The 22,967-nt window shown below is 46.8% G+C and overlaps 1 protein-coding gene across 1 annotated transcript in view; it reads left to right on the plus strand.

The window, feature by feature from the left end:
- EPG5 (ectopic P-granules 5 autophagy tethering factor) overlaps positions 1-21,734 on the plus strand; it is a 103,814-nt gene extending 82,080 nt beyond the window's left edge. Inside the window, exons 37-44 of the mRNA XM_087927550.1 lie at positions 924-1,109; positions 5,670-5,879; positions 7,199-7,343; positions 9,569-9,811; positions 13,737-13,956; positions 14,937-15,152; positions 18,786-18,900; positions 20,987-21,734. Coding sequence (XP_087783676.1) covers positions 924-1,109; positions 5,670-5,879; positions 7,199-7,343; positions 9,569-9,811; positions 13,737-13,956; positions 14,937-15,152; positions 18,786-18,900; positions 20,987-21,169 — 1,518 coding nt within the window. The 3' untranslated portion in view covers positions 21,170-21,734. The remainder of the gene's footprint in view (positions 1-923; positions 1,110-5,669; positions 5,880-7,198; positions 7,344-9,568; positions 9,812-13,736; positions 13,957-14,936; positions 15,153-18,785; positions 18,901-20,986) is intronic.
- Positions 21,735-22,967: the final 1,233 nt, after the last annotated feature.

Raw genomic sequence — 22,967 nt, forward strand, 5'->3', positions numbered from 1 at the left:
TCCTTCCTTCCTTCCTCCCACCCTCCCTCTTTTCCTCCTTCCTTCCTTCCTTCTTTCCTCCCACCCTCCCTCTTTTCTTCCTCCCTCCCCGCCTCCCATTTTCCTCCCTTCCTTCCTCCTCCCTCCATCCCTTTTTGCTTCCTTTATCTTTTCCTCCCTCCCTCTTTTCCTTCTTCTTTCTTCCTTCCCTCTTTTCCTTCCTCTATCTTTTCCTCCCTCCCTCCCTCCCTCCCTCCCTTCCTTCCTTCCTTCCTTCCTTCCTTCCTTCCTTCCTTCCTTCCTCCCACCCTCTCCCTCTTTTCCTCCTTCCTTCCTTCCTTCCTTCCTCCCTCCCACCCTCCCTCTTTTCTTCCCTCCCTCCCCCCTCCCCATTTTCCTTCCTTCTTTCCTCCTTCCCCCTCCCTCCCTTTTTTGCTTCCTTTATCTTTTCCTCCCTCCCTCCCTCCCTCCTTCCTCCTTCCTTCCTTCCTTCCTTCCTCCCACCCTCCCTCTTTTCCTCCTTCCTTCCTTCCTTCCTTCCTTCCTCCCACCCTCCCTCTTTTCTTCCCTCCCTCCCCCCTCCCCATTTTCCTCCCTTCCTTCCTCCTCCCTCCATCCCTTTTTGCTTCCTTTATCTTTTCCTCCCTCCCTTTTTCCTTCCTTCTTTCTTCCTTCCCTCTTTTCCTTCCTCTATCTTTTCCTCCCTCCCTCCCTTCCTTCCTTCCTTCCTTCCTCCCTCCCTTCCTTCCTTCCTTCCTTCCTTCCTTCCTTCCTTCCTTCCTTCCTCCCACCCTCCCTCTTTTTTCCTTCCTTCCTTCCTTCCTTCCTTCCTCCCACCCTCCCTCTTTTCTTCCCTCCCTCCCCCTCCCCATTTTCCTTCCTTCTTTCCTCCTTCCCCCTCCCTCCCTCCTCCCTTTTTCCTTTTTTTTTTTTTTTGGTCCTAGGTAGAAAGAGGCAGCCCCAAGAGCTGTTTCCTCTTCCTGGGCTCAGTGCTGTGTGAGGTGAATTGGGTCAGTGTCCTCGCTGGCGCCTGGGATCCCACTCCGCCCCCGGACACCCACAGCCTGATCGTGTGCCTGCTTTATATGGTGATCCTGCTGGCCAAAGAGGAAGAGCTGATCACCAAAGAGGTAAGAGTACAGACCCCCCTACTGTGTGTGCTCGACTCCTGGTGGCTTCCAGGACACAACCATCAAATCTTCTTGGTGGCAGAGATGTTTTCCTCGAACGAAGCAAAATATATGTCTCAGGGACAGTGTTGAGGATCTGATCTGAGTCGATTGCCAGGATCAAAAGTTTATTCTACCAAGCTTTTTGGGCTCATGTGGGTCTCCTGCCTTGGGCAGAGGTGTTGTCGCCTGTCGGCTGCCGACCCCTACAGCAGCCAAATCAGGAAGAGGTAGAAGAGGCGTGGGAGTCAGGTCAGCATCAGGGCAACCTGAGAGCTCCGAGGGGGAAGAGGGAACGGAGTTGGCAGAGAGAGAAAGAGAGAGAGGAGCAGAGCCTGGATCATCCATCAGCCCTCAGATGGAGAGTCTACAGTCCCCAGGTCTAGAGGTGGCTGAGGAGGAAGAGGAGAAACAGCTGGGTCCAGTGCCTGACGTACGGATGCACAGAAGGCAGAGGAAAGGAGAGTAGTGGAAATCTATGAGCCGGTCCTTGGGATGGAAGAGCCACTGCTGTTAGCAAGCCTCACGCTAGCTCTGGGGATAAAAGGCAGGGGGAAGAGATGAATAGATGTGACAGGCAACTCTTCATCTCCCCTGCTGGACAGACTTATTAGCCTGCGGTGAGAGAGAAACTTCTCCCTGGGGCTGCCAGCATTCCTAATAAAGGAATCGTTGCTTCAACCACAGAGGGTTTGTCGTGTTTGGGGAGCTGGGTCACAACAAGGGGTTGGACTAGAAGACCTCCAAGGTCCTTCTAGCCCTGTTATTCTATGTTCTAATTTTTCTGGTAGGGAGCAGATTAAATAATGGAGAGGACAATCTTGATCGTGGTGCTTAATTAAACATTAAATTCAATTACGTTTAGAATCTGTTCTGGACATATTTCCCCCCCTTGGGTTGATCTACTTTGGATTGAAGGTCCTATTCAACGCAGGACCAAGAACAGCCCTTGGCTTGAAACCTCTGTTGAGGTAATTCCCCGTTAGGAGAATGAGCGCATACAGGGAGACGTACAGAGAGTAGTGTTGAAATAATACACACAGAGCACACAGATACACTCTACAGTAAATGTAGGTTTTTACTTCCAGAAAGGTTTACGCAAAGTCCAAAATAAGCAATCCAAAGTCATTCACAAGTAAATCAGTCAGTTTTTCAATCCAGGGATAATCCAAATATCAAATTCCAGTGTCAGAAACAGTTCAGTATCAGACTTACATCAAATCCAGAAATAGCAGTAAATTAGAAGAAATGGAGCAACAGCAATATTTTCCAACAGAAGGAAGCAGAGATACTCAGACACACTCTCTTCTGAGACTAAGACTAAAACAACCCAGGTTTCTGGCTCCATCTTATGGCCGTTTGAAAAACCACACCCAACTACAGTTTTGCATTTTCTTAAAGATATAGTACTAAAATGTCTATCCTGGTTTATATATTTCTAACCCAAATACCTGTTAGGTGACTTATATTCCTAACAACTTCCCCATCACCTATCCAAATGGGAAGCTCACCATATCTTCTCTTTACGCCCAAAACCACTCAGATAAACTGGGTTTGAGTCTTAACTCTTGGGGCTTCCTGGTTTAAGCAGATGTGTTTTTTTTGCAGGGGGGGGTACAGAACCTTCTTTTTGGGTTTTCTTCCAGTTTGAAAAAAAGTCATGGGACAAGTGACAGGGAAGCCCTTAAAATCGCCGCGAGACTCCCCCGGTTAAACTATCAATTTGCATTGATCTTGTCAGGGATACACCCTAGCAGAATCTGCACAGCAGTCAGGCAGGCAGGCAAAATATGTGAGATAAACGTTTTTGTAGCTTACACTCAGTAAAACAGATACACTGTGCTAGTTAAATAGTTTATTCCAGTAATAGTTTTAGCATAGTCAAAACAGTCCATATATCATTCACTAGTTCAGTCCGTCCGGGGATTATTCAGTTGCAAAGTCCAGTGTCGAAAAAGAGGTCAGTAAACTTACAAATATCAGTCCAGTAATAAATCTCCTCGCCGTAGAGATATGAAGAAGTCAAACCTCCTTTCTTCCTTCAACGTTCAGCAACTCAGCAGCAGGGAACACTCTGTTAGCAAATCATCAATCCAGCAATCCAGCAGGTTCTCTTGCTCCCTCTTATGGTGGTTTACAACCGCACCCAAAATTACATGCTTTGCAGTTTAAAGTGACACACACTTAAACTTACTATCATAGTTTATATATATTATTTTATCCAACTACGTTGGATTTGGGAGGACTGGGGCTAATTCTGGATCAAGATGGGCTTTGAAGAACCCACAAAGTTTGAGTAGAGTAGAGTAGGAATGGAATAGGAATGGAAATGGAATAGGAATAGGAATAGAAAGAAATAGAAATAGGAACAGGAATAGGAATAGGAATAGGAATAAAAAGAAGTAGAAATAGGAATAGAAATAGGAATAGGAATAGAAAGAAATGGAATGGAATAACAGAGTTGGAAGGGACCTTGGAGGTCTTCTAGTCCAACCTCCTGCTCAGGCAGGAAGCCCTACACCACTTCAGACAAATGGTTGTCCAATCTCTTCTTAAAACCTTCCAGTGTTGGAGCATTCACAACTTCTGGAGGCAAGTTGTGCCGCTGGTTAATTGTTCTCACTGTCAGGAAATTCCTCCTTAGTTCTAGATCGTTTCTCTCCTTGAAGTTCTGTCGGACCAAACTCAGAACCTTGCCCAGAAGCTTCTTCCTTGCTTCCAAACAAGATTTAGCTCTTTGGAAGTTTCCAAGTAGGGCAGAAGAACACGAGAGGGCTTTCCGGCTGACAATTTTCAGTGGCTTAGAAGGATTCTGTCTCTAATCCCGAGGAGCGTCGTATGTAGTTGGACAATAGCGTAATCTCCCCTGAATTTGTTTCATCCCTTCTTAAAGACACTTAAAAGCTGGAAGAAAAGCGGTGAGGATTTAAGCTGCCGGAGTTTTTTTTTTATTCGCAGAAAAGGGATTGGTTCTCCCGACATCCCTGCAGCGAGGATTTCTCCTTAATTGACGTTTAATTGTGCACCGTATCATACTGTGTTTTTGTAAGGAATCCAATCCAGCAAAACTCTCATTATATCACATTACTGTTTTCCTTAGCCTCCTTGTCTCTCTACCTGTTAACTCTTTATCCCGAATAGAGACTTCAGTGAACCCTCCCTAAATTATACAGGTAATCCTCCACTTACAACAGCTCCTTTAGTGGCCGTTTGAAGTTAGCACGGCACTGACAAAAAGTGGCTTACGGCCATTTTTTCACACGTACGACTTTTGCAGCATCCCCGAATTCATCGTCGCCGTAGGCTTTGTTGTGGTCCACTGGCAGCCTGCGGAGACGGCAGCAGAGTCGGACAGTGGGGAGGAACATCAGCCAGTCCGGGGGTCTGGGGAGGACTCGAACAAGGGTCCTGCATCCGACGCAGAGATGGGGCCAGGGCCACCTGGGAGTTATGTGCTGACTCTGGAGCCTCCAGAATCTGACATCAGTGAGGCAGAGGAACAGAGGGAGCCTGTTCCCAGTGTGCGCTTGCGCAGAGCTGCCAGAAGGCAAGAACAGTTAAGGAGTAAGGCTTGGAGATGATTGGCCCCTCCCATAAGACATAAAGGGAAGTGCAAAGGGACAGGAGCCTTTGCAGGAAGCAACTTTGTTCTGGTCAGTTTGAAACCTGAAGCTCCGTGTTAACTTTGTGCTCTGTTTGGCCTCTTATAACTAAGTGGAAATTTAGTCCTTGGTAGCATTTCAAGGAAGATAAAAGTGTGTGCTTATCAGAGTTATCCCGAAGACCTTTGGCAGACTTTTATGGGACTATTTACAAACTGTTTTGAGACTCATTACGGGCTGTGAATGACAATAATTCACAGCCATTGAAAAGAAAAAAGGGTTTTGGGACTTACGTGTATTTGTTTGTGTCTCAATAAACCTTGGTCAGAACAGGCTTTTAAGAAGAGACTGTGGACAGTCACTTGTCTAAAATGGTCTAGGGCAGTGGTCACCAACCAATGGGCCGGGGACCACTGGTGATCCATGAGAAAATGTTAGTGGTCCGCAGAGAAATGTCATCCCCAAAGCAATTAATCCAGGCTGCGCGGGAACACAGGGCTGAGCCACCCATATGGCCCACGGGAACACAAGGCTTGTGTCGCTTGCATTGCGAACCACACGAGGTAGTGAGGGGAGGTCTTGCCCCTCTCCCCAAGCGGTTTACAGAGTCTGCCTATTTTCCCCCCCAACAATCTGGGTCCTCCTTTTACTGACCTCGGAAGGACGGAAGGCTGAGTCAGTTTTCAGTCAGTCCGGATCAAACTGCTGGCAGTCGGCAGAGCAAGCCCCTGCAATACTGCCTTCTTACCCCCGGTTGAAATTTCTGAATGAAATTCTGCTTTCAGTTGTGAATTGTTAAAGAAGGAAGGCTACCTGTAAAGGGGGAGGTGGGGGCGGAGAAAGGGCCATGAATGAAACGCCGGTTTCTCTCCTCCTCCTCCTCCTCCTCCTCCTCCTCCTCCTCCTCTTCCTCCTCCAGCAATCTCCGCTGCTCAACGTCCTGGGCCAGACCAGCTCCCTTCCCTGGCATCACATCAACATTGTGTCCTATCGGAGCATCCTGGGTTACTTCAATAGCCACTACCCTCCCTCCATCCTTCTGGCCAAGGAACCGGCGGCTGAACTGGTGGTGAAACTCTTGAAGGTGTCTGCCGGCTTCAGCACCGCTTTGGACAGCAGCGGGCATGGCGTACGCAGGTTTTCTTTCTTTCTTTCTTTCTTTCTTTCTTTCTTTCTTTCTTTCTTTCTTTCTTTCTTTCTTTCTTTCTTTCTTTCTTTCTTTCTTTCTTTCTTTCTCCTTTCTCTCCCTCCCTCCCTCCCTCTTCCTTCCTTTTCTCCCTCCCTCCTCCTTCCTCTCTTTCTTTTTCTTTCTTCCCTCCCTCCTACCCCTCCCTCTTTCTTTCTTTCTTCCCCCCCTCCCTCTTTCTTTTGTTCTTTCATTCTTTCTTCCTCCCTCTTTCTTTTTCTTTCTTTCCTTCCTTCCTTTCTTCCTCCCAGCCCTCCCACTCTCCAGTTTTCCTTCCTTCTCTCCCTCCCTTTTGTTTCCATACTCTCTTCCCCTTCTCCTCTCCTCTTTCTTTCTTTCTTTCTTTCTTTCTTTCTTTCTTTCTTTCTTTCTTTCTTTCTTTCTTTCTTTCTTTCTCCTCCTTCCTCCTCCCTCCCTCTTCCTTCCTTCCTTCCTTCCTTCTCTTTCTCTTTCTCTTTCTTTCTTCCTCCCTCTTATCCCTCCCTCTTTCTTTCTTCCCTCCCTCCCTCTTTCTTTTGTTCTTTCTTTCATTCTTTCTTCCTCCCTCTTTCTTTTTCTTTCTTCCTTCCTTCCTTCTTCCTCCCAGCCCTCCCACTCTCCATTTTTCCTTCCTTCTTCCCTCCTTTTGTTCCACCTCTCTTCCCCTTCTCCCTCCTCTTTCTTTCTTTCTTTCTTTCTTCTTTCTTTCTTTCTTTCTTTCTTTCTTTCTTTCTTTCTTTCCTTCCTTCCTTCCTTCCTTCCTTCCTTCCTTCCTTCCCCTCTCTTTCTCTCTCTTTTTCCTTCCTTCCTTCCTTCCTTCCTTCCTTCCAACCACCCATCCTCCCCATAACCTTTGTTCCTTCCTTTGTTCACCTGTCTTCCGTCTCTTCCTTCCTTCCTTCCTTCCTTCCTTCCTTCCTTCCTTCCTTCCTTCCTTCCTTCCCTTCCTTCCTTCCTTCCTTCCTTCCTTCCTTTCTCCCTCTTCTCTCTTTCTCTCTCTTTTTCCTTCCTTCCTCCTTCCTTCCTTCCATCCACCCATCCTCCCCATAACCTTTGTTCCTTCCTTTGTTCACCTGTCTTCCGTCTCCTTATTCCCCTCTCCTTCCTTCCTTCCTTCCTTCCTTCCTTCCTTCCTTCCTTCCTTCCTTCCTCCCTTCCTTCCTTCCTTCCTTTCTCCCTCCCTCTTTCTTTCTTCCCTGCCCCCCGCCCTCCAGATTCCACTGGAGGAGAAAGGACAGAGGGAACAGGGGGTGCCTTTCATTGTGTTTCTCCTTTCTCTCTAGGATGCCAGCCTCAAATGCCAAGCCTTCATTCGCCAGGTTGTCCGCTTCCTGGGTCTTCTGGAACAGAATGGGGCGATTTCTCCAGCAGCCCTGGAGCAGGAATTCTCAAAACTGCTCGATGATATCGCCATCTTTAATCCCCCAGGTGGGTCCAAGAAAACTCTTGAGTTGAGCAGGGTGGAGAGTTGAGGGTGGAGATAGTTCCAAGTCAGTGATTTGATCAGCCTCTCTGGAAAGTCAGATCTGCTGCATGACCAGAATCGTCCCTGACCCTTAGAAAGCCCAATAACGCAACCCTGGTTTTATACCAAGTGCTGGAGCACCAGCTCAGTTGTCCCACCTCTGTTGGGCTCTCTTCTTCCTCCTCTTATCGCTAACATCTGGAGGGGCAGTACAGTAGTAAAGATCAGCTTTAGCTGTAATTTGGAAGACCACAAGAACGTGTCAGAGTGTTTGTAGCGTGACTACTATTGCGAGACAACCCAGGAGCAAAACAGCACACAGAGGCTTTGTCTTTTAACAGTGGTTTATATACAAGGCAGCTATATACATACAGTACATTCACGTGGTAGGCAAATACCTGGCAATCAATCAATCTTCTTTACTCTGCACAGAGAACTACAATGGAGATAGAACACAAGGAGAGAGAGGTATGCCTTCTCATGGCCTCCTTTATATAGACAGCTTCTTAAAGTGGCAATAACCATGCTGACCCCTCCTCATTGCATCACAGCAGCCTTACAACAGCTGGTCAGCTCTTAAATCTTCACGACCTTAACAGAAAGGTTTATTTCATAGCCTTGATGTAGGAAAAAGGCTGGCGGAAGAGTCAATCAAACGGTCAAACAATCAAAACAGGAATCCGCCTAACGTCTCTACATAGCCCCAAATTGTATTAAGTCCAACCGCTCTTGACCCAAAGGAGCTTTTTCCAGCTGGATTTTCTGATTTTTCTTTGAAGACGTTTCACTTCTCTTCCAAGAAGCTTCTCCAGCTCTCAACTGAAGAAGCTTCTTAGGTGAGAAGTGAAACGTCTTCAAAGACGTTGGGTGACGGAAAATTCTCCATAGACAACCTCTCTTGAATTCTGTGGACTTTATCTAATGCCGAAATAGCGCTCACCTTCACTAGAGTAGATTCTTATGCACAGGCAGGTTGCATAATAAATTAGCTTAATTCGGACTTCACGTGCGTTCTTGATCTTTTATCGCCTGACACTTGGTGAGCAATGAAATGTTATCTCCCAAAGGTACTTTTTAAATTTTTTATAGAGGCTACTGGACTTCCTTGTTTTTTTTTCTTTGAAGACCTTTTGCTTCTCATCCAAGAAGCTTCTTCAGCTCTGGCTGAAGAATATAAAGAAATATAAAATCTTTCCTTCTTCCACCATCCAGTCAAGAGCTGAAGAGGCTTCTTGGATGAGAAGCAAAACATTTTCAAAGGAAAAAAAACACAAGGAAGTCCAGTTGCCTCCCGAAAAAAAAAGCACTTTTGGAACAACTATGACCTGGATGGATGACTGAGAATCACTGCAGACTTTTAGCTATGCAATTTGGGACGGACACCCTTCGAATGGTGTGGGACGGATTTCCAGAAAAACTGCAGACTACAGGAACCATTTGCACCACTCCGGAGAGCCCGAGGGCACAGATAAACCTCCAAGTGGTCTCAACAACCCTCCCAAAGGATGCAAATGACCAGCTGTCTGCAAGGAATATAAATCCTTCCATTCTCCACCATCCGGTCAGAGCTGAAGAAGCGTCTTGAGTGAGAAGCGAAATGTCTATAAAAGAAAAAAACAAACAAACCAAGAAAGTCAAGTTGCCTCCTGAAAAAAAAGCGCCTTTGGGATAACCATGATCTGGAGGACTGACCAGGTTGCCACTTGCACAGGGGCAGATAGGACAGCGCTCCAGAGGATTAATGTCATTGCCCAGAAGATCATGGGTTGCCTTCTCCCCTCTTTGGAAGAGCTTTATAGCTCCCGCTGCCTTAAGAAAGTTCAAAACATCCTTAAAGATCCATTTCATCCTGGGCACCATTTTGGTTTTTTTGGTTTTGTTTTTTTGAACTATTACCATCTGGCAGACGGTACAAGGCAATAAAAACTAGGACAAATAGGCTGAAAAACAGCTTCTATCCCAGGGCAGTAGCTCTGTTGAATTCTACTGTACAGTACACTGAAGATGGTATTTAATTTCATTGTACGATGTGCAATGACAATAAACTAAACTAAAGTAAAACAGACAATCTCTACAGACTGTTATCCCCCCCAACCATTTCAAAGAAAACCTCTTCTTCAGCCAGGTCTTTAGCCCACGACTCAGGAGTTCTCAACTGTTTTTTTTTTTTTTCAACTTTGTCTTGCAGACGCCGATGTCCAGGTTCGCAATGTGTCCTTAACCAGCCTCTTTGCCGAAGCCCTGATGGTGATCAACAACGCCAGTGCCGCCTCAGCAGAATCCCTCCTGGTTTGCCTCTGCCGCTGGATTGAGGGCACAATGCGTGGCCTAGGGGTGATGCCCCTCTTGAGATCCTCTTGTCAGAGTTTGGCCTCCGTCCGACACCTGGCCATGACGATGGAGGCTTGTGTCACCGCCTACTTTAACGAAGGTGAGACGTGGCGTCATTCCCGGCCGATTGCATGCTGGGACTTCCGAGTTGGCTCTCTGTCTTTTTTTCTTTTTCTTTTTCTCTATGGTTTGCTTTACTTTACTTTATTGTCATTGCACCTCGTACAACAAAGTCAAACACCATCTTCAGAGTACATTTTGACTATGAAAATAAACACAAACAGACAACCTTTACATTCTATACATTGAATTGAAAGCCCCTGATATCGCATTAATATTGCACTCTACAGTAGAATTCAATAGAGCGACTGCCCTGGGATAGAAGCTGTTTTTCAGCCTATTTGTCCTTGTCTTTATTATTCTCCTGTACCATCTGCCAGATGGTAACAGTTCAAAAAAAGGGGTGCCCAGGATGAGATGCATCTTTGAGAATGTTTTGAACTTTCTTAAGGCAGCGGAAACTATAAAGCTCTTCCAAAGAGGGGAGAGGGCAACCCATGATCCTCTGGGCAATGACATTAACCCTCTGGAGTGCTTTCCTATCTGCCCCTGTGCAACTGGCAAACCACACACAGGTGCAGTAAGTTAAGATACTGTGTATGGTGCAGGGGTAGAATGTTACCAGCAGTTTTCCATTAAGTTGTTGTTTCTTGAGAAGTTTCAGGTTGTATAATCTCTGCTGGGCTCTTTTTACCAGGGCTGCAATGTGAGCACCCCAGGTCAGGTCCTCTTTTAGGGTAACACCCAGAAACTTAAAACTGACCACTTGCTCCACTAGGTTTCCCTTGATAAGCAAGGGCTGGATGTCTGATCTATTCCTTTTATAGTCCATTGGTCTTATTGGTGTTGAGGACCAAGTTATTGTCTCCACACCACGAAAGCAACCGGTCCACCTCATCTTGGTAGGCAGACTCATAGAGAGTAGTGTTTGAATAATACACACACAGCACACAGATACACTGTACAGTAAATGTAGGTTTTTACTTCCAGAAAGGTTTAAGCAAAGTTCAAAACAATCAGTCCAAAGTCATTCACAGGTAAGATCAGTCAGTTTTTAGTCCAGGGATAATCCAATTAACAAAGTCCAGGGTCAAAAACAGTTCAGTAACAGACTTACATCAAATCCAAAATAGCAGTCAATTATGAGGAACGGCAATATTCTCCAACAGAAGGAAACAAAGACTCACTGAGACATACTCTCTTCTGAGACTAAGACTAAAACAACCCAGGTTTCTGGCTCCATCTTATGGCTGTTTGAGAAACCACACCCAAATACAGTTTTGCATTTTCTTAAAGATACGGTTTTAAAATGTCTATCCTGGTTTATTTATTGTCCAACCCAAATAGCGGTTAGGTAACTTACATTCCTAACAAGGACTATCTGTAATAATTAGCTAACATTTGAGGACTTATACAGGAGGAAAAGCAGACTTTCTCCAATTAACAAATACTGCACTTAATTGGATAAATGGCCTGAATATTAACATACAGGACTGTCATGCCCCTGTTGGAATCTGATTCCGAGGGGGAGGTTGAGCAGCTGACAGGGAGTGGGAGTGTGGCTCTGGTGGCTGTGGAGGAAACTGGGAAAGGGCACAGTCCAGCTGGGCATTCAGAGGAAGACCCAGGCCCACCCCCTCTTCATCCTAGGGCACATAGAAGAAACGGAGGAGGGAGCAACGTGGGTTATGGGGGAGAAAAGGGCCCTGATTCCCTTCATTAGCTGCAGTTGGGAAAACAGGATTTTAAAAGGGTGTTTGCGCACAGCACCTTGCTGGAAGCAAAGTGTGCATTATCGCTGTTTGTCAAGTCTTATCTGGGTTCCTGGTGTCCTCCCAAGCGTGTCTGTGTTATCTTTTGAATTCTGCAATTCCTTATCCTGCCCTGTCTTGTTAATTGCTGCAGCTGTGGTTTGTGTTGGTTTTTATTTATAATCTATTATGTACTTTGGGTTCAGACTGAATTTCTTCCCTTTAAAAACTGTTCTTGGGAGAGTTTTTTTCTCCAGCCGATGATAACTGGACATTGGGGGCCAAGTTGGAGGAATTAAAGGGACTTTACCTACTTTTGTAACTTTGTTGCTTTTGTGCCACCCCCCTGGATTATCACAAGGACATTTATTTTATTTTCATGAACCAATATATTTTAAAATACAACTTGTAACTGTTAAGATGCAACTTTTTAAATTACTTGTAACTTAACAAAATTGACCATATATCTCCAGCATATGTGCATCATATTATTATTGTGTTCTTTCTATGTATCCTGACTGCTCCTCATGCCATACATGCGATAAATACATGTCAACTGTGAAGGATCTGAGCAGGCCTTCCATTGATTGGATGTGATGAACTAAATCATAGTTTTCCAAGCTGGGCTATTTTAAGAGGGGTGGACTTCAACTCCCAGAATACGGCTGGCTGGGGAGTTCTGGGAATTGAAGTCCACCCCTTTTAAAACAGCCAAGCATGGGAAATGCTGACTAAAGGATGAAAAATTAGGTAGCACTGTTTGCACGTTCAAACATGTGTGATTCCTTTTCCAGTTGAGAATTCGCTCCTTTGGGATTCATCCTTTGGCCTTGTTTAAAGGGCTCCCATTAATCTGTTTCCATGATTTGAAGGAAGGACATGAACGTGTTGATTATTTTCAAATTGAAGCCATGCAGAAGAAATTAAATTAAAAGGGACGCGGTGGCTCAGTGGCTAAGACGCTGAGCTTATCGATCAGAAAGGTCGGCAGTTCGGCGGTTCGAATCCCTAGCGCAGCGTAACAGAGTCAGCTCCCGTTACTTGTCCCCAGCTTCTGCCAACCTAGCAGTTCAAAAGCATGTAAAAATGCAAGTAGAAAAATAGGGACCACCTTTGGTTCCATGTGTCTTTGGCATTTAGTCATGCTGCCCACATGACCCCGGAGACGTCTTCGGACAGCACTGGCTGTTCGGCTTTGAAACGGAGATGAGCACCACCCCCTAGAGCCGGAAATGACTAGCACGTATGTGCAAGGGAAAACTTTACCTTTACCTTAAAGAATTAAAGACAAGTGTTTACAAGAGCCCTGGTGGTTAAAGTGCGGTATTGCTGGCAAACTCTGCCCACTGTCGAGAGTTCGATCCTGACCGGCTCAAGGTTGACTCAGCCTTCCATCCTTCCAAGTTCTTGGTAAAATGAGGATTGTTTAGGGGAAGTTTGCAAATAATGCTTACGTTGTAAAACCAGCCAGAGAATGCTGTAAAGCTGTGTGGGGCTGTATATAAGCCAAAATGATATTGCTAAAGGGTATTACATACTTGACATTGATAGCAGTATTCCAGTACTTGAGGGGCTGCCACAAAGAAGGTCAAATTATTCTCCAAAGCACCAGAGGGCAGAATAAGAAACAGTGGAAACTAACCAAGGAGAGGGGCAACCTGGAATTATGGAGAAACTTCCTCACAATGTGGACATTTAACCAGTGGAACAGGTCACCTCCAGAAATCTTGGGTGCTCCATCACTGGAGGTTTTTAAGAAGAGACTAAGACAGTCACTTATCTGAGATGATATGGGTTCTCCTGCTAGAGCAGGGGGCTGGACTAGAAGACCTCCAAGGTCCCTTCCAGCTCATTCATTCATTCATTCATTCATTCTGTTAATCAAGGAGAGAAGCAACCAGGAATTAAGGAGGAACTTCCTAATAGTGAGAACAATTAACCAGCAGAACAGCTGGTCACCAGAAGTTGTGGGTGGTCCATCATGGAGATTTTTAAGAAGAGACTGGGCAGCCATTGGTCTGAAATGGTATTGGGTCTCCTTGCTTGAGCGGCTGGACTAGAAGACCTCCAAAGTCCCTTCCAGCTCTGTTCTGATTGATTGCTACGCTATTCTTCATTGCCAAGATGAGTTAATCTAACCGCTTTGCTTTTCTTTTCTTTTCCTCCTCTTCTCTCCCTCCACACCATCGCCCCCTTTTTTTGTGTGGGGTGAAGACTCTCCTCTCAACCAAGATTTGGGCTGGGCACCAATCGTGGCCTCCTTGCAGGTTCCAGAACTCGCAGCCGAAGACTTCCTTCAAGAGTCCCTTTCGTTGGGAGGCTACCTCACCCTTTATATTTACACCCTGCAGCAGCTGAACGCTGAGCGGACACACACCAACGAAATGAGAGTGCTCTTTACGCTAAGCAAGTGGTTGGAACAGGTGTATCCCAGGTAGATCCCAGTCAGCTTACATGCCTAAGGCGGGACAAGTACTCACCTTCTCTCAAGGATTGGCTGAAAGTCGCCCAGCTGGCTTTCATGCGTAAGGCGGGGCTACAACTCTCAGTCTCCTGGTGATTGGACTAAAATCATCCAGTCGGCTTTCATGCCTAAGGCAGGACCAATACTCCCAATTCTCTCAGTGATTGGCTGAAAATCACCCAGCTGGCTTTCATGCCTAAGGCGGGGCTAGAACTCTCAGTCTCCTGGTGATTGGCCTAAAATCACCCAGCTGGCTTTCATGCCAAAGGCGGGGCTAGAACTCTCAGTCTCCTGGTGATTGGCCTAAAATCACCCAGCTGGCTTTCATGCCAAAGGCGGGGCTAGAACTCTCAGTCTCCTGGTGATTGGCCTAAAATCACCCAGCTGGCTTTCATGCCAAAGGCGGGACTAGAACTCTCAGTCTCCTGGTGATTGGACTAAAATCATCCAGTCGGCTTTCATGCCTAAGGGAGGACCAATACTCCAATTCTCTCAGTGATTGGCCTAAAATCACCCAGCTGGCTTTCATGCCAAGGGCGGGACTAGAACTCTCAGTCTCCTGGTGATTGGCCTAAAATAACCCAGTTGGCTTACATGCCAAGGGCAGGACTAGAACTCTCAGTCTCCTGGTGATTGGCCTAAAATCACCCAGTTGGCTTACATGCCTAAGGCGGGACCAATACTCCCAATTCTCTCAGTGATTGGCTGAAAGTCACCCAGCTGGCTTTCATGCCTAAGGCAGAACTAGGGCTGCTTCACAGACTGATGCCTTTAACTGCTAGGCCTGTCCCTTCCAACTTCCAAAAGGAAGGTGGCAAAATAATTAAGTTTCTAGCCAACCCATTCCCCGGATTTTGCGATGGGCGTCTTGCGAGCTGTGCATCGGACACCGGAGAGATGGTTGGGTTTCTAACCAGAGCGTGTCTTTCTGGGTTGCTCCCCTGCCCAAGCTCTGCCAAGGATGAAGCCAAGTTGTTTCTTTGGTGGCACAAAGTTCTGCAGCTCTGCCTCCTCCAAACCGAACAGGAAGACCCCATCTTGTTGGAGTCGGTCATCCGGGTCTTGACATCTCTGCAAGGCCGGCAGAGTCTGCTGGCCGAAGAGAGGCTCAGCTCGGGACTCCTCGGCGCTATCGGGCTGGGCAAGAGGTCTCCGTTATCCAACAGGTAAAAACACAGAGCAAAAGTTGTCTCCCTTTCCCCCGCCCCAATTGGTTGTGTGAAAGTGTCTCTTGAGACTTTCTATGGAGATTCTTGGTCATCCAGGTCATGGTTGTCCCAGCTTTGCTTCTTTTTATTTTTTCCCAAGAGGCAACTAGATTTTCTTGCTTTTATTTTGAAGACGTTTTCGCTTCTCATCCAAGAAGCTTCTTCCATCTCTGACCGGGGAATGGGGAATGGAAGGATTTATCCTCCTTGCATCCAGCGGGTCATTTGCATCCTTTTTAGAGAGCCGTTGAGGCCACTTGGAGATTTTATCTGTGTCGTCAGGCTCACCTGAGTAGTGCAAATGGATGTAGAGCCCTCTTGGAACCGCTGAAAGGACTGTGTTGTAGATCGGAGACAAAAAAGAGGAAAGAGTCCAAACTCACACAAACACAGGCAGGCAAGCTGACTGGTCTTTACAGAGTTAATCCTTTATACTGATAATGTCCTTGGCATTCTAACACACTCTGCCGAAATGATAACAAGAAAAATTACTCACTAAAGATTCCAAAGCAGACCACAAGAAAAAGTCACAACGAAACCTGGAAGAGAAGTAAAACTTTGTCCCGTACAAAGTTTTCAGAGAAAACACACCCACTTTTATCCCCTGTGGGATGTGTCTCAATGACTCAGGTCACTCTCTGACCCTCCCACGCCTCCTAGTTTGCAGCTCACGTTTCTTCCTACGACGCTGCCTAGGATCGAGCCAACATTCGTCCACTTGACTCCCTGTCAGGGGCTGCTCCGATATGCCCTCTTCCTTCTGATTAATCTCAGGCTGTTCCTCTCAGTTGTCTGCTGGAACCTGAGGCATTATCAGGGAGGAAGGCATGGCCAGAGAGGAAGGTCCTGGGGAGGAAGGCATTCCCTGTTCCTCCTCATCTTCCAAGTCCTCTTCCTCTAACAGCACAGGCTCAGGAATCGGAGCCACAACAATGTCGTATCCCACCCCCTCTGTTTGAGACAGAGCTCTTCAGGGAAATGGGAGGATTTATATTCTGGACAGAGAGGAGTTCTGGTTTGAAAGAGGGGTCAAAGAGGCCACCTTTGTCAAAATTGAACAGTCCTCAACAGAGAGGGAGGGATATGACATCATCTCTCTCCAGTCTACAGCACAGTCCTTTCAGCGTTTCCAAGAAGGCTCCACACCCATTTGCACCACTCTGGTGACCCTGAGGGGACAGACAAACCTCCAAGTGGCCTCAACGACCCTCTAAAACAGCGATGGCGAACCTTTTGGTTGTGTGCCAAAAGCACGAGAGAGAGAGAGAGTGCTTGCATGCTGGCACCCACAATGCAATGCCCCCTGCCCCCATGCATATGCGCATGGAACACCCGCCCCTTACCTGCTCAGGCGCGCGCCTCCCAGCTGATTTTCGGCCCATTTGAGGCCTTTTTTTGCCTTCCCAGAGGCTCGAGGGAAGCCTCTGCAGGCCAAAAAACGGGCTTTCCGGAAATACCAGAAGTGCCCGTTTTCAGCCTCCAAAGGCTGCAGAGGTCCTCAAGCCTCTGGGAGGTCGGAAACTGCCTCCAATGGGCCGAAAATCAACTGGGAGGCGTGCGCGTGCGCAGGGCAGGTATGTTTGGCTGGGGCTCGCGTGCCATAGGTTCACCATTCACAGCTCTAAAAGGTTTCAAATGACCAGCCATCTGCAAGGAGTATAAATCCTTCCGTTCACCACCACCCAGTCAGAGCTGAAGAAGCTTCTTGGATGAGAAGCGAAACGTCTTCAAAATAAAAAGCAAGGAAGTCCAGTTGCCTCTTGGGTAAAAAAAAGGCACCTTTGTGACTTCCAAGTCACCTGAGTGCCTTGGGCTCACCTGTACCCTATGATATTTTGGCTTACAAGGTGGAGTCTTGCCAGCCTGTCTTGCCTTGAACTGACAACTTATCTTGCCTTAAAATAGTTTTGCGTTTGCTCTGGGTAAAAATAGCTGTGGTTTCTCTTGTGACACCAAACGGCCTCACAATGACTGATTTTGTCCTTGCCCTCAGTGGGATGCTGCACGGGTTGAATTTAAACCGGGTGACTTGGTCTCTGCCTTCTCTTATTTGACTCAAACAAGCGTTTAGGAGAAAGCCTTGCTGGTCGAAACCATATTAACAGAGGTGGATTTTTCTCACCTGATCCTTTTTAAAATCCACCACCTGCCCCCCTCCTCTCGCGATCAAGGGTGGAGGTGCTTAGACGAACATGTGGACAGAGGTACAGATAATACCTAGGATCGTTTCGTAGACTAAAGGAAACCAGGCTTCCCCTGGCAAGTTTAAGATGTGCGGACTTCAACTCCCAGAATTCAGATTCGGACCGGCTCAAGGTTGACTCAGCCTTCTGTCCTTCCGAGGTTGGTCAAATGAGGACTCAGATTATTGGGGGGACAATAGGCTGACTCTGTAAACCGCTTAGAGAGGGCTGGAAAGCATGGGGAAGCGGTATATAAGTAAGTGTATTGCTATTACCATGGATGGATGGATGGATGGATGGATAGATGGTTGGTTGGATGGATGGATGGATAGATGGATGGATGGATGGATGGATGGATGCAGTGGTGGGATTCAATTTTTTTAACTACCGGTTCTGTGGGCGTGGCTTGGTAGGTGTGGCTTGGCTTGATGGGCGTGGCAGGGGAAGGTTACTGCAAAATCCCCATTCCCTCCCCACCCCACTAACCTGCTTTCCAGCTCTGTTCTCCTGTGCAGGGCAACCAAAGAAGACCCAGCCGATCAGCTGGGATTCAGGAGGTGGAGAATAGATGGGGTTGGTGGGGCCAGTCAGAGGGGGCATTTTCAGGATGAATAATAGGCCCGTTTCATCACTTCTTGTATTACAGAAAGTGACGAAATGGGCCTGTTATTCACCCTGAAAAGCCTCGCAGAGGCTTTTTTCAAGCCTCCGGGAGGCCGAAAAAGGCCTCAAAACAGCCGAAAAATCAGCTGTGAGGCACATGCGTGCACAGTGAAGTAAGTTTGCCTGTGGCTCGTGTGCCGGCACAAATGGCTCTACGTGCCACTTGTGGCAGGAGTGCCATAGGTTCACCATCATGGTTATAGCCTATTCAGCATTGTCTGTCATTGTATATCATTATTACAGTATCGTTTAATTTCTACTTTATTTTCCAACCATCCATAGAATAGTTCCCAAATCTCACAATCCTGTTTTTCTTCTTGCTCTCTAATTGCTTATGTTAATCTACTCATTTCTGCACATTCCAATATTTTCTTAATCACCACCTCCTCCATCGGAATTTTCTCATTTTTCCAATTTTGAGCAAATACAATTCTAGCTGCTGTTTATACATGTATAATCAAATATGTTATTTCTTTGTTACAATTCTCAGGCAAAATCCCCCATAAAAATATCTCAGGCTTTAAATCTATATGTTGTTTTATCATTTTTTCCCAAGCCTGTAAGTATTTTAGTCCAATATCTTTTAGCTTCTGTGCATGTCCCCCACATATGATAGTATGATCCAGGTATCTGATGACATTTGAGTTGGAAGGGACCCTGTAGGTCATCTAGTACAACCCCCACCACCCAAGCAGGAGACCCTACACCATTTCTTAACTCTCCTCTCTGGCTTTTCTCTCGGCAGGTTCCGTGTCCTGGCCCGGAGCATGTCCGCCTTCCTGCTGGTTCAGGTTCCAGTAGAGAATCAAATCCGGTTGAGATCTGGGGTGGAGTTGCAATTGTCTTCTAAAGCTCAACAGGTGCGTTGGGTTCTTGGTCCTCTCAAGGGTTGCTCTCACTCTTGTCTCAACCCTTGTAAATACTCGTTCAATTTGTTTCAATGGTGAAAAAAAGTAAGGATCTACACTTAGGCAAGAAAAACCAAAATGCACAGGTACAGTATAGGATGGGATCTCACTCACTAGTAGTAACTGTGACAGGGATCTTGGAGTCCTAGTGCAGTGGTCCCCAACCTTTTTTGTACCAAGGACCAGTTTCACGATTATTCATTCTTTGCGGCCCGATACAAAATGATCCACGGACCGGTACCGGCACGACCAAGGCAAGGCGAGCCGAGCGACCGGCCAGCCAGCCGTCCCCCGCTTCTCCCTGCCACCTTCAACTCCTCCTTTGTACCTTCTCGCGGTCGATGGGCTTTTCGGGCTCTTTCTTAATCTCCTGAGTAACGCGAGACTCCACCGCCATCGGGACGGCTCTTCGTTCGAAGCCGCCCCCCCCCTTCGACGAAACTAACGCGCGAGGATTCCTTCAGCACCCAAACGCCGCTTTCGAACCGACGACCGACAAGCTCACCCGGAAGCACTTTCTCAAGCCCCGTCGAAACAAGATGGCGGCGCCCAAGCAAAGTAGGCCCTACTTTCATTCTTTGCAGCCCAGTACAGAATGATCCACGGACCGGTACCGGTCCGGGGCCCGGTGGTTGGGGACCCCTGTCCTAGTGGACAACATTTAAATATGAGCCAGCCGTGTGCTGCAGCTGCCTCAAAAAGCCAACACAGTTCTACTCTGCATATACAGAGGGATAGAATCAAGATCATATGAAGTGTTAAGACCACTTCATAATATCTTAGTGAGACTACACTTGGAATACTGCATCCAATTTTGGTTGCCATGATGTAAAAAAAGATGTTGAGACTCTGGAAAGAGTGCAGAGAAGAGCAACAAAGATGATTAGGGGACTGGAGGCTAAAACATATGAAGAAAGGTTGCAGGAACTCGGTATGTTTAGTCTAATGAAAAGAAGGACTAGGGGTGACATGATAGCAGTCTTCCAATATCTCAGGGGCTGCCACAAAGAAGAGGGAGTCAAGCTATTCTCCAAAGCACCTGAGGGCAGGAGAAGAAGCAATGGATGCAAACTAATCAAGGAGAAAAGCAACCTAGAACTAAGGAGGCATTTCCTGACAGTGAGAACAGTTAATCAGTGGAACAACTTGCCTCCAGAAGTTGTGAATGCTCCCACACCAGAAGGTTTTAAAAAGATGTGGATAACCATTTGTCTGAAGTGGTGTAGGGTTTCCTGCCTGGGCAGTGGGTTGGACTAGAACAGTGGTCGCCAACCCGTGGGCCGGGGACCATGGGTGGTGTGCAGAGAAATGTCACCCCCAAAGCAATTAATCCAGGCTGTGCAGGAACACAAGGCTTGTGTCGCTTGCATTGCGAACAATACAAGGTAGCGAGGGGACGGGGAAATAGGCGGAAGGGGGGAACTTGCTCCAATCGCCCCATGCATGTCACCTGGTCACTGGGCTGCTTCTTTCCACTTCTTTCTTTTTCTGCTTTTGGTTGCACACAAGGAAAGCAGCAAAAGTCTTTCTTTCTCTCCCCCAAACTCCCCCAGAAATGAGTCTTTGGGACCCTGCAAGGCCTCCTGCTCCTGCGCCTGCAAAGGCTCATTTCTGGTAGAGTTTAGGGGAGAGAAAGACTTCTTCTGCTTCTGCTGCTTTCCTTGCATGAAGCCAAAAGTCTCTCTCTCTTCCCCTGAGAATGGAGCTGGAAACGGTCTCCTGCGATCCCAAATAAAGAATGACCGATTGGTAGGAAAACGGGGTGGGGAATTTTCCTGCAGACTTTTGGGGGGATTTTCCCAGGGTCTCTGGTCCGCGGGATTTAAAATTATGAGTTTGGTGGTCCCTGAGGTCCAAAAGGTTGGCGACCCCTGGACTAGAAGATCTCTCAAGGTCCCTTCCAACTCTTTTTTTTTTATTTCTACTCGTCAGAAACTCTGCCAATGTGTGGCTTGTCAATTGGAAATGATCGACATGTCAATTGGAAATGATGGGTTGTCAATTGGAAATCTGACACGTTTTATGCCTGTCTTTGTAGGCTCTCAACGCTTTGGACTCTCTGGCGTCAAACAAACAATATGCGGAATACCAAGGGCAGATCCTCCAAGCATCCCAGTTCATCAAAGACTCTCACCATTGCCTTCACGACGGGACTCAGCTTCTGGCTATCCTCCTCAACACTTTGTACGCGGAAGTGCGCTACTTGGACGTGATACGATAACAGGAAGCAAGCCGGAAGGTGGTTGCTTCTTGCTCTAATCATGGATTATGTTCAGTTTACAGTCGTGTTGCACAAGGGATTGGCATTCCCAGGATTCTGCTGGTCGTCGGAGACGAAAGGACGAACGGAGAAAGGAAGGGAAAATTTGAGTTCCTGTTGCCGTACGTTGAAAGCGACGGGGAAGCCCTTGGCTTCCTGCCAAAAGGCCCGCCACGGCCGTTTCCTTGGGATCCGTTCAGGAGAGCCACTTGCGGTGCCTCAAGGAACTTTGCTTTGTTTAAAGGCCATTTCTCACCGTTTTTTTTTTTATTTGACCGCCTTTTTGTTCGCCCTTTTTCACACTTTGCTCTTGCGCCATCGTCATCTTCGTTATCTTCTTCTTCTTCTTGAATGTGGCACTTGTGGCTCTGTTTCCATCTCAAAATGCTGGATGGTCCTTGGATTTCCTGCTCTCCTTAATATTTTTCCTCCCTTCTTTCCCCTGAAATGAATGCTTGCCCCAATTGGGATGTTAAAAATAGATCCCGTCTGCGAATTAAACCGGAGACTGGTTTTGTTGTTGTTACCCTGTTCTACACTGCTGTATTTATTGGTGGAAGGATATTAAGAAGGGAGATACTCCCGTGAAGTTTGCACAATTGAGCCTACTTGGAATAAATCACTTGTTTTCCCCGATGACTCGCTTGCCCTAAAATACAGCGAGCCGCAATATTTGGAAGAGTGTAGAGAACGTATAATTGGATTAATTACAAGGGGTGGGGTTATCTTACCTTAAGACAATTTAATGTAGAACAATGTAGATTCCTTGCAACAGATGGCTGTTCAGAGTTTTGCAGCGTTAATTCAGCACCAGGAGAAAATAAAACACAGGTGACTGATGCTTCATTTAACATGCTTCATTTATAAACATAATAAGTAGATTTTACAAACCGGTTGCAGATTTGTCCAAGATGGAGCAAACTCAAGACAGAAACATGTTGCAAGTAACTTCAGTAGCAACTCAGGAGCTCAGGAACAGACATCAGTGTCACTTTCGTTCTCAGCAGAGCTCCAGTCTTCAGCAAGCAAACAAGTTAGTTTCTCTTTTACTTTAGTTCAGCAGGAAAGCAAGAGGAAAGAAGCCGTTTCATTTTCAGTAGACAGACTCTGAGCTCAACGTAGCTGCAGAGATGCAGAGCTTAATAAAGAGCCACGCCTAGGCTACTTCTAGTTTCAGTTTCCAGCCTAGGCTACTTTTAGTTTCAGTTTCCAAACAGTTCTCATTGGCTGACTTTGTTGCTATGCCTCTTCATTGGCTGACCTTGTTACCAAGCTCTATTCCAATTCGTGAATATACTCTGACAATAGCTTTTGGGGAAAATAGCCCGTTTCGCAGGATTCTCGTTACCTGTTGGCTTGACTCTTAACATACTCCATCCCCTTGAATTTTTTCGTTTTTTGTTTCTTCCTGCAGTCTGACAAAATTAACATGCATTAAACCCAAAATTGTTCTCGCTTCCAATAAGCGAGGGCAGGGCTGTCCATCTCAGTGTCATCGAGGGCTGCATCAGGGCTGTGGTTGACCTCGGGGGGCCCCGGTAGGCGTGGCCAATGGGTGTGGCAGATGGGCATGGCCATCTTGCCCCCGTTCACGGGGCGTGGTTGAATGGGTGGACATGGCCAACTTGACACCACTCCCCAAACTGCTGGCATGTTTCCTCGTCGCATTGGGTAGACCAGGCTGAAGCTACGGTGGCCCAATACTTCCTCTTCGCATTGGGTAGACCAGGCCAAAGCCATTCGGGCCGGCCCCTGATAT

The sequence above is a fragment of the Pseudonaja textilis genome, chromosome 2 (assembly GCF_049901715.1).
Source record: "Pseudonaja textilis isolate UNSWEBS1 chromosome 2, rPseTex1.2, whole genome shotgun sequence".
NCBI classification, from domain to species: Eukaryota; Metazoa; Chordata; class Lepidosauria; order Squamata; family Elapidae; genus Pseudonaja; species Pseudonaja textilis.